The 15,353-nt window shown below is 37.0% G+C and overlaps 1 protein-coding gene across 2 annotated transcripts; it reads right to left on the bottom strand.

Annotated features, from left to right (window-relative positions):
- Positions 1–83: 83 nt before the first annotated feature.
- On the bottom strand, positions 84–14,622 carry txlng (taxilin gamma). 2 transcript variants are annotated; one of them, XM_039657569.2, is made up of 9 exons: positions 14,534–14,622; positions 13,107–13,350; positions 11,459–11,550; positions 9,616–9,786; positions 8,412–8,606; positions 6,890–7,009; positions 4,871–5,038; positions 4,364–4,459; positions 84–3,324 (listed from the first exon to the last, which is right to left on the bottom strand). In XM_039657569.2, the coding sequence occupies exons 1-9, from the start codon at positions 14,582–14,584 to the stop codon at positions 3,031–3,033; spliced, it is 1,431 nt and encodes a 476-aa protein (XP_039513503.2). In that variant the 5' UTR covers positions 14,585–14,622; the 3' UTR covers positions 84–3,030. The 2 variants fall into 2 exon arrangements, with proteins under 2 accessions (XP_039513503.2, XP_088981169.1); XM_089125043.1 differs by lacking the exon at positions 14,534–14,622 and adding an exon at positions 14,246–14,387.
- Positions 14,623–15,353: the final 731 nt, after the last annotated feature.

Below are 15,353 nucleotides of genomic sequence, written 5' to 3'. Positions count from 1 at the left end.
GCTACATATTTCGTGTGAATGCTAAATAGTACTACTGTGTCTGGGCATGTGAAGATTAAGTGAAACAAGACATGACTAAGGAAGATTCTACAAAATGTTTTATTGAAAAGCAAGACAGAACTACAAGAGCGTTGTACATTCTCAGAGGGGTCACGGGCTGAGCTGGGGGAGAAAGAAAAGCTCTCTTGAGCTTCTTTCACAGTATGTCTTACCTGAAGAGGTAGATTTATTGCATAACCTGAGAATCTGCAGTGCCAAAAAAATAAAAATGCAGTAGAGATACAGATGACTACCAACACCTCCAAAAATTTAGAATGAGCATGACCCCAAATACAGATGTATGTCTCAAAATAATAGTTCACAGACTTCTGCAGATGAGAGAAAAATATTTGACTGAGGCGAAAACTTGCATCAAGGAAATCCACACAAATCAAGTGCTGTTCTTATTATAAAAATCAACATTCTCATCCAAAATTTGAGATTAGATAAAGAAAAAAAAGCAGGATTTTTATATAGAAAACAAAAACAAAGTGATGGAAGCTGGTGAAGATCTAGCTTTCCATTGTTGAGTTTTACAGTTTGGCAAGTTGAACACATTCAGACCTGTCAGCCCATTTTTTTTTTTTTTTCCCGAAAACAGCTTGCCCTTCTAACTTATGTGTCTGCATTCATCCATTAACATACAAAAAAACACCTTATGTGGTTAGTTCAGCTAAAAGTAGATTAATATCATGTTCAAAGCACACTGAATGAAAATGCTGTATGAGTTTTGTTGGATTCAGTGTTGAGGAATGTACTGGTTAGTTTGAGGTTCAGATCAGAACATGAACAGAGCTCGATGTTATAATGGACCTGAAGAGGCAAGTGTTTCTAGACCCTGTGTCCATCGACGTGATGATGACCAGTGCTGCGTTTCCCAAAGGCATCGTAAGCCTATGTAGATCGCAAAACTCAATTTAGCTCACGATTTTTTTGAAAAATGCAACCCATATCTTAAAAGTCTGTGAGGCTGTTTGTTTAGACAGGAAATTGGCAACTTCTACATTCATAAGTTCAGTTCTCGACATATAGTTTCACATTGGCAATATTCAGAATGTTTGCAGCTCTTCAGAACATTTTAGAATTGAATAACAGACATTTTATTGTTAATTAGAAAGTCCAAAAAAAGAGAATCACATTCAGAATATTCAGCATCAAATGTGTCAAGGCCCCTTTTAACATGAGAAAGTTTTGCGTCAAGTTTGAGTAAAAAATTGTGACCTGTCCATTTCAGACAGGCAAAAAAAAAAAAAAAGTAATCATGATTACTCACATACTCACCCTCATGTTATTCCAAACCTTTGACAAAAGGTTTTTAATTTTTTTGTGTCCATACAATGCAAGTCAATCATTAACTTTCATTATATGGACAAAAACAGTTGAAAATCTTTGAAAGAAAAAAAAAAATGTGTCAAACAGGTTTAGACAGACATGAGGGCAAATAAATAAATGATATTTGGATGAAATACCCTTTTAACAGAAAGAAAGAAAATCCAAATTAAAACAAAATAATTAGGACTAATCAACAGGAGAATCAGGATAATAAAACAAACCAAAGGAAGGAGATTCTCACATAATCTCGCTCTTTCAGCAAACAATATGCCATTATTCAAAAAATCTATTAGTAGGTATTAAGTATTAAAAAGAGATTTTTGCAAAGGAAAAAAAAAAAAAAATCAACCAATTAATAAAAAACAAACATCCTACTAGGTTGAAGTGGCTTGAATACCCTGATTCAATAAAACCTACCCTGTTTCTTAAAGGGATACTCCACTTTTTTTACCACTCCCCCAGAGTTTAACAGTTGAGTTTTAGTTGAATATATTCAGCCAATTTTCTGATATTCAGAAGAATATCAGTAACCAGACAGTTTCTGATCTCATTGACTTCCATAGTAGGAAAAAAATATACTTTCAATGAGACCAGAAACTGTCTAGTTAGCGACATTCTTCTAAATATCAGAAAATCGACTGAATGGATTCGAAAACGGTAAACTCAACTGTTTAACTCTGGGGGAGTTGTAAAATGGGCCTATTTCCAAAAAAAAAAAAAACATGGAGTATCCCTTTAAATAAAAGGGTTTGCAAAGTTGAAGTGAATTTTAAATGTAATATAAATGCATGTGGCATTTTACATTTTCTGTTGGTAATGCGTTTCTCTTCATCTGTCATACAACAAAAAAAGTCCCTACCGTAGAACTTTCAGTGAGACTGTTTGACCCTGTCCAAGTATTTCACATAATTGTTAGAGATGTAGCAGCCTTTTTCAAAGCCAAACTAGCCCTTAATCAGATTCTCATATGAAAACCAGCCACAGGCGGTGAGAAGTCTTGACCCCCCTCTTATTTATAAGACATGCATCTTCCTTTAAAGTCCATTTCATGTCCATTTTAGTCAAAGCAATAGAAGCGTGACTTGTTATGGACAAGTCTTGGCTCTGCCTCAAAGTGCCAATGAGAAGGTAAGTGTGTGTTAATGTATCTCTCTATTATTAATGCCCTGTTTCTCCAGTCTCAATGTTATCTGGTCATCTAGAGCTGGACTGGCTAGTTGACTATGTACTGTTATTTTAAAATAGCGATATTAAACGTTATATGCATCTAAAATGATTTATTCAGATTCTAGAGGTCAGAGCGAAGAGCTACATTTTATTATAGAGAAACGAAAGATGTGCAACCACAGCACAGCTGAACAGGAAAGGGCTGGAAACAGATTGGGGGGAGGCGGGGGTGGAGAAAAAAAGAAAAAAAAAATACATACGAAACAAAGCTGCATGGTGGCCGTCTTGGACCACATGACCATTTCCTACGAAAATACAATGTGATAGAAAACAGGGAGTAAAAAGTGCTCGATTACCAACGTATAGAGCAGTCAGCGTCTTCACTAATGTCCTGCTTTCTCGCAAATTTTATGATAATAATTGTTAGACAAAAATATATACCTCCACAAAGAAAAGAAAAAAAAGAAAAGAAAGGGCACCAGAAGGCCAGGCTCAGCCGTCGATGAGTTGTCTGGATGAGGTGGTGCCTGATTCCTCAGGCTGAAGCCCAAGTTTCTCTGTTTCAGGCACCAAACCCTCCAGCTCTCCCTCCACCTCTCTCTCCATCTCCTGTGGCTGGGGGTCAGGAGGCCCTGTACCTTCTTCCTCGGGATCTTTCGCTGGGCCCTGAAGGGCCAGGAGTTTCTGGTTCAGGTCGTTGCGTTCTCTCTGCAGGGCCCTGCAAAGCTTCTCCAGACGCTCCAGTTTGCCTTGGAGGGCCTTGTAATTCTTGTCTCGCACTGTTTTCTACGAGACAAATGAAAGTAGCAATTTCAGCAATCAGCAAGCGCACATTAACTTGATCAAAATGGACCGTAAACATTTACAATGTTGCAAAAGATCAAATCAATTCATTACAAATATACGCAGCTCTTTTGAACTTTCTGTTCATCAAAAAATTTCCCACATAAACACTCACCACAAATGTTTTCAACATTGATAAAAAATAAATAAATAAATAAATCAGCATATCAATGATTTCCGAAGGATCGTGTGACAGGACATCACAGGAATAAATTACATTTTATTTAAAATTGTAACAATATTTCACATTATTTCTGTTTTTACTGTATTTCTGATTTAATAATGGAGCCTTGGTGAACATAATATAAACTTTTAAAAACATCCCCCTGTAGTTAATAATTCTATCCCTTAAAACTCATCTTTGATCACTAATACGAAATGACGTATTTAAATTAGGGCTGTGCAAAAGTTAATTGCGATTAATCGCATCCAAAATAAAAGTCTGTGTTTACATAATATATTTGTGTGTGCTGTATATAATTATTTTGTATATATAAATACACACACATGCATGTATATATTTAAGAAAATGCGTTATTCATATATAAAATATTTATATTTATATAATATAGATTATGTATTTATAAATATATACAGAATTTAAGCGCAAATAATTCTTAAATATATACATGCATGCATAGGTATTTATATATACAAAATAATTATATACAGCGCACACAAATATATTATGTAAACACAGACTTTTATTTTGGATGCGATTAATCGCAATAACTTTTGCACAGCCCTAATTTAAATGTTAAAATAAAAAAAGTGACTCATCACCCTTGCTTCAATTAATATACGCAGATCTATGTATGTGGAAATTAGCCCCCGATATATATTGCTAAATGTACCCGGTTTTAATTTATCAACAGAAAAATATACCGTGATAACAGGCTTCTCTTGAGACTCCACTGCTTCGCAGTTTATGATATGGTAATTAAAAGAAAAACAAAGACAACAGCTCCGTTATCCGTCTCACCTCTTCTGCCATCTGCAGTAGAGTCTGGTTGTTAGTCTCCCATTTGGTCCTCCATAGCGTGGTCTCCTTCTCAAGCTTCTTGATCTTCTTTGTCATCTGATCAGTCACAGAAAATAAAATTGTTATGCAAACCTTTCCATACAGATAATTATAACATCATATTTTTCAAGCTTTTCTTTGATTGTCTTTTAAACAATAAGTACTTATTATGTCATTGTCCAAAAGCTTTATGTTTGGAATAATGTGAAAATGTAGAAATAAATTAAAATGTAGCAGTTTTCACAAAATAAAGTATCTCAACTGTTTTCATCACTGATAATAAGAAATGTTTCTTGAGCAACAAATCATCACAATAGAATGATTTCCAAACATCATGTGACATTGAAGCCTATAAATTGAAATATTATTTGAGAATATTACTGTTTTTACTGTATTTTTATCAAATAAATGCAGCCTTGGTGAGCACAAGAGACTTCTGCTGAGACTTCACAATTCCTCCACACTCACTTTCTCCATCTCCTGTCGGAAGGTGGTGAAGACCTCGTTGCTTTTAGCGAGGGTGGTCTGAAACTCCTCAAACTTGTCCATGTACAGAGTGAGCTGCTGCTTTAACTGATGCTCCTGCTCCTTCATCAGCTCACATTTATGTCTCGACTCAGTCGCATCCTTCAGAAGCTGAACAGAGAGTATAGATCAACCAATCAGCATTATGATGACAATTTTCCTGGAGTCAAGAGTGATCAGTAGGGTTGGGTATCGTTTTAATTTTAACAATTCCGATTCTGTTCATCGATTCCAATTCTAATATATACCCAATTTTGATTGTAATAAAGAACTCGGATATCATTCAGATTTATTCTAAGTCTTATTGCAATACCATGAACAAAAATCAAGTCTAAAGAACACTTCCACAAGGAACTTTGGCCTACGGTTTAAAAATATCATAGCAAAAACAACTAGCCTACCTAATTTCAAGCATTATTAAAAGACAAGTGAACACTAACGAAAAAAGAGTTTTAAGATTTGAAGGTATTCAGGTACAGAAACTGTTCAAATGTAAAATAAAACTAATTTTATAAATGAAATGTACATTACAAATATGGTTATAAAAGTTACTCAGTCAAGAACAGAGAGTGAATATTGTCTTTTGTTGTTTGATAACGTTATTATAGAGACGATAGCAGGAATTTGAGGCTGCTGTCACTTTAAGAGCTGCATGGACCCAATATACTGTTACACGTGTTTTCTTTATCAACTGTTTATGTTCACTCAAGACATAACCGGCTGTTACAGAAATATTTTGATATTTGTGTGTGTATTTGTCCATTCAAGTGCAAAAAAGAATGAAAAGGAAGAAAATCCAGTTGAGTATCACGCATAATACAGTATAAGAGGTGGCTTTTTGCGTGCACAATTTTGTATACATTACATTTATTCATTTAGCTGACGCTTTTATCCAAAGTTATAAGCCCACCAAGTTATTAAGCTTTTATCCACTTAAAATTGGTATACATGTCATATATGACACCTGCTAGTGTTGCGGAGCGGGCATGTAATTTTTTGGCAATCAAAGCACGTCTAATTAATTCAAATAATGTATTATGAACATTTAAGAAAAAAAATATATACATGAAAAAAATTCCTCACTAATTCTGTGTTGTGTTTTTGCTGGTAATAAAATGAAGCCATAAAACACAAATTTTATAATTTATCATAAACTTTTTTTAAAATAATGTGCTGCAAAATGAGCTTTAGTGTTAAAATTAAAACATGGATTATTCCTTAAATTCAGTTTTGTTTAAAACATTTATTTGAATCAGTGTTAGTGTATTATTACATTATGACATATCTAAATTCTACTGTACAAAAGTAATATATTTCTGTCAAGTTAAACCAAACTTTTATTTTGACAGGTTGCCGCGAAGACCTTTTGAGTTCCTGTGTCTTTGTTGATAGTTTCTCAAATGAAGTGGTTAAATGATCACAAAGTGACTTTCAGAGTAGATCTAGAGCCTGGAGAGGAAGTTCATGCATTTCTGTCTTCATATAGGCAAAAAAACAGCACAAGCGTCACACGTGCTTCAGTGTGTGTGTGTGTTTGATAAATGAAACTTTGCGTCGGCTGCACTATTCATTCACACGGAACAAGGCAAGCAGGATTCGTATTTAAATAGGCTTTGTGGTTTAATATTAACACACACTAGTCTATCGCGATTTGATTTCAAGTGTACTAATCGCTTTCTATCTATTCCCCGAAAATATACAGTAAATTGTAAATTCCTTTTTTATGACTGGATTTCATCAGCATTTTAGGGGGGGTGGCCCGCCCCCATAAAACAATGGTAGGGGAAACACTGCCATACTTCAAGTGGTTTCACGCCAACAAAGCAACTGCCATTGTTATGAATAGAAATGCTAAAGGATAGCTTTACCCACATATCATAGATCTCATTGGTTTGAAGTACCAATCCTTCAGGATTAAGCCCAGCTCAAAAACAGGATTAGGATTATTACAAGGATACTCACAAACTCTCTTTCTCTCTGCTGTTTCTCCTCCACCTCTCGCATCAGTTCAGCCGTCCGCTGGAGTTTAGCATCCACCAGCTGCTGTTGCAGTTCCTTGTGTTTGAACACTTTGTCGATGTGCTGGGTAAAGACAAATGTCACGTTCACGTTATTCTTCAAAACATCAAAAAATCTTCAAAAGATGTGCAAGAATTCCGGTGCCATCCATTTCTAGATATTTGAGCTATAGAAAAACAGTCCATTATGCTGCTTGATCCTGCAAACTAGTATTTGTTGTTAAACTAGTATAATTAGGGGTTCAAATGCAATGCACTGAAACTATTGTTTTTGTATAGATTTTTAGGGGTTCAAGAGCGAAATCGAGTAAGCAAATGAGATCGGACCATAGGTGGCACTATAACTGTTAAAAAAAACTTAGTGAATTGCCCGTATTTGCTGTAAACGGTCTTTTCCATCTATAATGTAGGTGGTTACAGGCTTGCTAAATAAAATGTTATCCTTTTTTTGCATGTGCTTAAAACACTTGAACCCTGTTAATTTCTGCTTGCATCTATATTTTTAATTTATTGCAATCATAAACACACTGATTCATAGTGCAAATATCTAGTTCAGTAACGAAACTATAGAGGGCACACGCTGATGGTCAATTGATGTGAATTTTGGCATATCATGTTCCCTTGCCAAGCCTGGAACACCATGACACATTTTAAAATATTCTTTTTATTTGATAAACTAAAAAGTTTCTGAATCTACATTAAAGCCTGATAAAGTGATCATATGCACTACCTGTTAAAAGTTTGGAACTTTTAGTTTGGCTGCTGCGTAATATTGCGATAAATATATTATTAGATTTTAAAATAACTTTTATCATTTTAATACACCTTAAAATGACATTTATTCCTGTGACAGCAAAGCTGAATTTATATCATGATTACTCCAGTCTTCAGTGCCACATGATCCCTCAGACATTCTAATACGGCACGCTAATTGTCTGCTTTATTAATAATGGTTCTTATTATAAATGTTGCAAAGAATATTTTGGACAATATTAATGTTTTTACTGTATTTATTTTCGATCAAATAAATGCTCCCTAGTGGGCATAAGAAACTTCTTCCAAAAACATTAAATAAACGGTAATGTACATTACGCGTAAATGTGATTATGTGTTTATTCAGTGAACCAGCTGCTTCATAATGATTTGATTTGAGGTTGCACATTTGGAAAGAGCTCAACATGCAAAACATCTCTGAGGACACTGCATGTCTGAGGAACACGATTAGAATTAAGCAAATATAATGTAAAACCATGAAATGAAACAGCAGCAAATATTCTTGGCTGTCACGTGTCCACCAACCCAACCAGCCATGACTACTAAACTGTCATTTCTCAGAAGCAATATGAATGAATAAACACCTCAACATTTACAAAGTACAGAGCAAATTAAACCTCTGCACCTCATAATTCTCTGAGGACTTAACCAGAGCAAGTGTCATTTTACATATTTGACAGATGTTGTCTCACCTCCTCCCGGAGCTCGTACTGCTCAATGAGCTTCTTGAGTTTCTCAGCCAGCTCCATGTTCTCCTGCCGCAGTTTGCTGTTATGCAAGTTGTGCTGCTCCATCTGGGCCTCAATCTCATTGAGCGTCATCTGAAAGTGCAACGTCGCCTCCTTGCGCCGCTCCTCGTACTCCCTGAACCGCTGAGCGTTCTCCTCCTGTTATCACAATGGTTATCTGGTTAAACTTAAGCCCGGGACACACCAAGCTGACTTCAAAGAACTAGCAATTTCAAAAACCAACGGTGTTGTCGCTTAGTGTCATCTGCGTCTGGACCAAAAAGCTGCGCTTAACCCTCAAACCCTATTCACTTTGTAGCCCTTAATCCTGTAATTGTGGACAAATGTGGGCACAGAGGACTCAGGTGTGATCCTAATTTTTGTTTATTATAAATGTTACATCACTGTCTTCGATAAAGTTTTGTCTTTCCATTTATGGTTTATATTTTGGGGGTGAATCTATTTACTTCAAAAAGTGCCATATTTTCTATGTAAATTATGCTTATTTTTATTTTTTTAACTACATTAAAATATCATTCAATAAGTTCTTAGAGTTAAAACCTAAAGATGAAGTGACTTTGCTGTCACCTGGTGTCTTATTTTGGCTTATTTTAGAATGCTCTAAATTACAGTTTTCCCATTCATTTCTATGGATGCCCATTTTTGACCCAAATACAAGATTAAGGAGTATTCACACCTCTACTATTGAATCCAACATATCATCAGCACTCGTATTCACCTACATGGTGCTGTCAAGTATGACTTTCCGTCTGTGAGGTAAACTAAACGCTATTTGCTATTTGAAAAGGGGGAGGAGCCATTCAATATGTCCCACCTTAGCTTCCCCTTTCAGTGGAAATTACATCAATGCATCATACAAAACTGCACGTTCCAAGGCACTTCAGTTGGCCTTTAATTCTAGTGCACTGACTCGTTCGATAAACTGAACTGCCAATCAGAGTTCCCACTCACCAATTGGCCCAACGCAGATTTCAACATGGTGAATCGGACAAACTGTCGCCAACTTGAGCCCGACGAAAGCGAACGTGTGGAACACACCGCAAAAACTAGCCAGACAGATCCTCACTGACCGTAGGCTTGGTGTGTCCCAGCCTTAAGGCCAACATGAATCTTTAAATCAATTGTGTATGACCTCTGGTGGCTTTACCTTTAGGGTCTTGTTATGGCGCTGAAGCTCCCTGCAAAGACTCTCCAGTTTGCTGCGTGCCAGGACAGCCTTGCTGTGCTCGCTCTGCAGGTGGATCTTCTCCTTCAGCACCTGGTTCTGCTTCTTCTGCAACACCTTCACCTGTTTTTGCATGCTGCGACTCTCCTCCAGCTGTCACAGGAAGACACATTAGTATTTAGACATCCACTGAAATTTCAGCAACCCAAAATATTCAGCTGTTTCAACATCTATTTCATGCACACAATGAGGAAAAGCTGAAGAAGCAAAACATGTCAGCAACGTGGACCAAAAATAATACTTAGGTATTGGTCGCCTAAAATATTAAGACGACTAGTAAAGACCAACTTTTTAGTTTAGTTAAAAAAAACTTTACTAAAAAAAATTGTTTCTAATTTATCACGAGAGATCACGATACCCTGAACACTACACCAAATTCAATTAAAAGATTCCTTTAATTAAAGCATGGTGCTAGCAATGCCAAAGTCTTGGGTTCGATCCCTAGGGAATGCATGAACTGATAAAAAAAAAGTATACCTTAAGGCCTGTTCACACCGGGACGAATTTCGCATGCGTTATTCGACGACATTTAACGCCTCGTTGACTAAACAAAGGGCGCCAATGTGAGTGTGCGCACACCGCGTAATGGTGCGTTCACACCGGACGCGAATAGCATGTCAGGTGCGAATGATTTCAATGTTAAGTCAATGCAAAGATCCGTTACGCACGTAAAAAAATTCCTGCGGCGCGAATGAGGCGTCAAACTTTTGTTTTTACGCGCGTCAGTTTCACTCTTGACACGCAAATTAACACAAAGTGGTCAAGCATCAAACTAGACGTGTCAGGCGCAAATTTAACGCTCTATTCGCGTCTAGTGTGAACGCACAGAAAAACACCACATGTAAAAGCATCATTTAAAAAAAAAAAAAAACGCCTCTGGTTCGTTTTTTTAGTTTGACGCGCTGCGTCAAAAACTATCCAACCAATGAGATTGCCGCTTTTGCTCACGTGTTTGGAGCTCCTGAAGTTACGGTAAAACACAACTTGGGGTGCTCAAACACAAAACGGTCTTGCCAAGCACACATATGCAACGGCGAAGAAGATATATGCCAAGTAGCATCGCCGTCTACACAGCCAGGAAGAAATAAGACGAGGAAGATGCAAGGCAAGATGAATGTAGAGCTGCTGTTCTCGTTGGTGCTAAAACAAAGAACTATATGACAAACGACAGGGACTACAAACATCTTGATAAAAGAAAACTGATGTGGAGTGGTATTGCAGAGCAAATTGGCACCATCTAATGTCAGAGAATGAATTTGCATGTTCACTCGACTCATCGTCAGCGAAAATCGCTTGGGTGTGAACACAAAAAACGCGTTGAAAAACGCTGACAAATAACGCGCGCTGATATTCGTCCCGGTGTATACGGGCCCTAAAAAGCAAGTCACTTTGGATAAAATAATCTGCCAAATCCATAAATGTATTTACACAATTGACCAAATTTAATTACCAAACCTTTATTTTCAGTTTTCAGCTAAATTAAAACCTAAATTTTTTTTCACTAAAAAAATGCATTTCAGCGCATCACTTATACCATTTCATACTACATGAATTGTATAATACTTTGTGTAGCTTTGTTGTATGAAGGGGAAAAAAAAGAGCAGCTTCTTTTGAATATTTCCTTTTGTCTTCAATGAAGGAAGAAAATAAATCATGCATGTTTGGATTGCAAATTTTGTTTTCTAAGTGAAGCCTCTCTGTAAAGACATTAATTACGAAATATGTATTGTTGAGCAATATCATTTTTCTAACCCCGAATACATACCAGGTCTGCATATTTCTTACAAAGGGCAGCAAGTTTCTCTTCTGGGGTGGCTAAAGTATGAAGCGCCTGCATCAGCAACAAAACCTCTTTGCCTATGACAACAAGGGAAGAATAATGCATAGAATAACCTGTTAAATGGATTATGAACTGAAAAATCTAATTTTCCTTGAGCTTTTGACATCCAAGAGGTCATTATATTATAAGAATATCCTGTACGTTTCAGAACTGAAAACAGCCTTGTTAGTTCAATAAAAGCTTTTATTGACACCGCCGTTTAGCCACCGATTCGAGCATTACACGCATAGCTAAATAACATAAGCTTACATCGTGATGACAAACCGGATCGAGCTACCGAGCAATACAGAATATTGTGCAGTGCCTGGTTGTGGAAGAAGACAGTCGCTGCATAAGCTTCCTCTGGATTCCAATAGGACTGCATGGATCAACTTTATTTTTAATGACGTTCCAGCTGATGAGGGTAAAACATTGTCCATTTGTTCGCTTCATTTCACTGAGGATTGTTTTGTAAACAAGACTGGATTTGCAGACCGATTAAGAGTAAAGAACGGTGCTGTGCCGTCTATATTGGATCTGACAGGAATGGTGCAACACACGGACTCTGGGTCAAACATGTATGGTCGAATCATTTCGGTCGCCATTTTACAACATTGGACGTTTTCAAAACAATTTCCCCCAAGTGCATCGACGGGTGAGTTGAAACTCATTATAATATGCAAAACTGTTATCCACTCACAGCAGTGGGCGTTTACTTCTAAGTCTTCAGTGCGAGACGCCCATAAAAACCGAGCATTTTTGAGCTAGGCTCAAAACTAGGGTACAAAATAGCCTATTACTTAATTTTGATGTTTTTGAATGTAAAAACCAAAGGCGCTTTTCCACTGCATAGTACGGTACGGTTCGGTACGGCTCACTTGTGGTGCTTTTCCACTGCATGGTACGGTACAGTACGGTTCGCTTCAGGACGCTTTAAATGGTACCTGGTCTGTTGAGGTTCCAAGCGTACCGTACCGGTACTAAAATGTGACGTGAAACACTGCAGATCACTGATTGGTCAGACAGAATCGTCACTACCAGCGTCACTACTAGCGTCATTGGATTTGCGACACGAGACACTTTTTAGCAGTATTTTTGTTTTGCTGCCATCAGCCTCATTTTAAACACATTTTTCCATCTAGCAGTTAAAAACAACCACATACCGAGAATCAGGAACACCATCCCCTCGATAGTCTCCATTGTTCCTGTGTTGTGGGTTTGAAAATGTGGCGCTTTTAAGATGATGTCATGGCAGTAGAGGCGCGCGCAAATAACGATCAGTCCCACACACTTTGAAGGGGTACTACTGCAGTGGAAACGCAAAGGGAACCGAACTGTTCCGCTCCGAGTCGAAGCGTACTGCGCCAAACCGTACCGTACTATGCAGTGGAAAAGCGCCACAAGCGAACGCCATAAGTTGACCTCAGACAACAATATAAATATAATAAAATTTTAAAAGCCAGTTCATGACCCCTTTAAAACAAGTCATCCTATCACAACTTTTTTTAAAAAAAATGTATGACTTAAAGTCATTTGGCGCCTTGTTTATTTATTGCATTAAACCTGGACCATTCCTTTAATGGTGAATACTAACCGAAGGATTTATGGTCCTTGGTTTTTTCAGCGTTAGGATCCAAGTCCCCATCGAGGGGGTCTGGGTTGCTATCTTCCCTGCCTGGCGTCTCCCCTCTTTCCTCCTCACTGCTCACCAGGCCCACAAAATCTACCATGTTATCCTGGGATGGAGTCTCTACATCCAGAGGTGAACTGCTCCCTTCAACGAGTCCTCTGGCCTCTAAACCGCAGACCCCGATGATTTCCTCCATGACTTTAGTGCCCTGATGGTGTAAATGCAAAACAAACAAAAAAAATAAATAAACCTTTGAGATGAATTAAACAGTGACATTAACCACTGACTCGCTGAATTTAAGTTGATTTAAGTAACATATTGCACATCCAATATAAAGATGCCTGTTCTAGTACATTGGCCAAGATTTTTATTGCAAACAGCCAAGTGCAAACAAACTCTCAGTATATTCAGGAACAGACAGATGAACACGTGCTGCACACTGAGAGCAGCCACACGCGAATCTGGCTGTCTCAAATCCCAGTGAACTCCCTACATAGGCAGCATTTTGGGGGCATCTCACACGTCTGAAAAGAAGCTCACCTCACAAGGGGTTGACTTTGAGCCACAGCCAGAGTTATATTATAATCAGAACAAACAAAATTAGACGGAACGGGTTAAAACATGAACAAACGAGACATTTATTCAAAGCACGTGCCAACTAATAATCTGTGCAACAGAAAATGCGTCAACACTGGCCATTACTTTATACACCACAAATTTATCAATATGAAATTATTAAAAAGTCAAGCATGTATTTAAGCATACGTTGCTTTCCTAACACATACTAGCAGTCATATTGTTTATTTGTATAGATAATTAATAAGATGATGTTAAATCTTATGGCAAGCCAAACCCCTAAATGAGTGGCAAACGAGCCTCATATTCATCAATTTCTCTGGGTTGAGAGTTTAAAATACCTATTTACTAAAGATATCAACACTCAGATAAAATGTTAACACCAAAAATAATACTGTCGTGAAATCAGTAAAGCTGTAAACCTCAGGCTAACTCGCTAACTCCACATTTACCCTGTTCAACACACACATGCGCGTGCATTCAACACATTTTTTTATCTTATAACTGATGCAAAATAAAATCAATACCGTCACTCGTATGTCAGCGCTAAAAGTAAAACACGTTGCTTGCTATTGTAAATCGCAATGGTTAGCCTTGATATTCTGATAGCGTAAGTTGAAAGTGTTTTCTTTTTTAAGTTGGCTTGTCTGCTGGTTAGCGGGCTAAAGCTACTTCCTTCGTAAATAACACACATTTATGGCGACAGGTTCATTTCCTGTCCGTATAGCAAATCTTTCATAGCGTTAGACATGTTAATGATGTTATATCTGAAATAAATGTTCAACAGTGAGCAGGTTGAGGTAACGTTACAGTACCTGTGTGTTTTCAGTTTTTAAATCGAGCCTGGCATCTGAGTGCGTCGCCATGTTGTGACGAAATACTGAGAAGTGAAAATAAAGGCAACTTAGACTGGATGAACACAAATAAAAATCAGGTCAAACATGTTTATTATATATACACAAAAAAGCTTTATTAAAAAAATCTAACCTATTTAATTTTGTCATTTTATTTTGACGTGCGTTATACTACCAAATGCAGGAAATAGCAACTTGGTTTTATTTGGGCTGCAGACTTTAAATTGGGCATTGGTATAGATAGATAAATCCAAATGTAAGGATGAAACAATCCAAATGATTTTTATACTGTACACAAACTGTGTCTATCCTCTCACTAACCCTAAACCTATTATCCATCACAGAAAACTTTCTGCATCTCAAATGTTTCACATTTTACTATCTTTGTGGGGACATTTGGTCCTCCCAATGTTGGGATTATGACTAGAACACACACCACAACATAATACGAATGATGATTGCAAAAATGGGATGGGAAATTATTATATTTATTTATTTATTTATTTATTTTTATTTATGTATTTATTTTACTTTTTGTATCTCAATGCTTTCCCTGTCAAAGTGAATTGTTCATTCTTTATTTTACTAGAATGCATAATAACATAATTACATCTTCTTAACTTGGCTAAACTTACCCCTAATATGTCATATGGGGCAAATTGAGCCATTTACCATTTAGTTTTTTTTAAGTCGTATCTTTAGAAACCTTCATATAATTTCACAATAATAATTTCATTAATTTCAGTTATGAGAAACCAGTGTGACAAATGGGGTTTCGTAA

This window comes from Pimephales promelas, chromosome 21 (assembly GCF_988280905.1).
Source record: "Pimephales promelas chromosome 21, fPimPro1.hap1.1, whole genome shotgun sequence".
Lineage (NCBI taxonomy): Eukaryota > Metazoa > Chordata > Actinopteri > Cypriniformes > Leuciscidae > Pimephales > Pimephales promelas.
This window is presented reverse-complemented; position numbering and strand designations above follow the sequence as displayed.

Bases quoted from the DNA above. Each gene is read 5' to 3' on its own strand.
- txlng (XM_039657569.2), bottom strand. From the start codon at position 14,584: ATGGCGACGCACTCAGATGCCAGGCTCGATTTAAAAACTGAAAACACA. The intron at 5,039-6,889 runs GTGAGTATCCTT...CTCTCTGTTCAG, and splicing joins AGCAGAGAGAAAGAGAGTTT to CTTCTGAAGGATGCGACTGA. The intron at 4,460-4,870 runs GTGAGTGTGGAG...GTGACTGATCAG, and splicing joins TCCGACAGGAGATGGAGAAA to ATGACAAAGAAGATCAAGAA.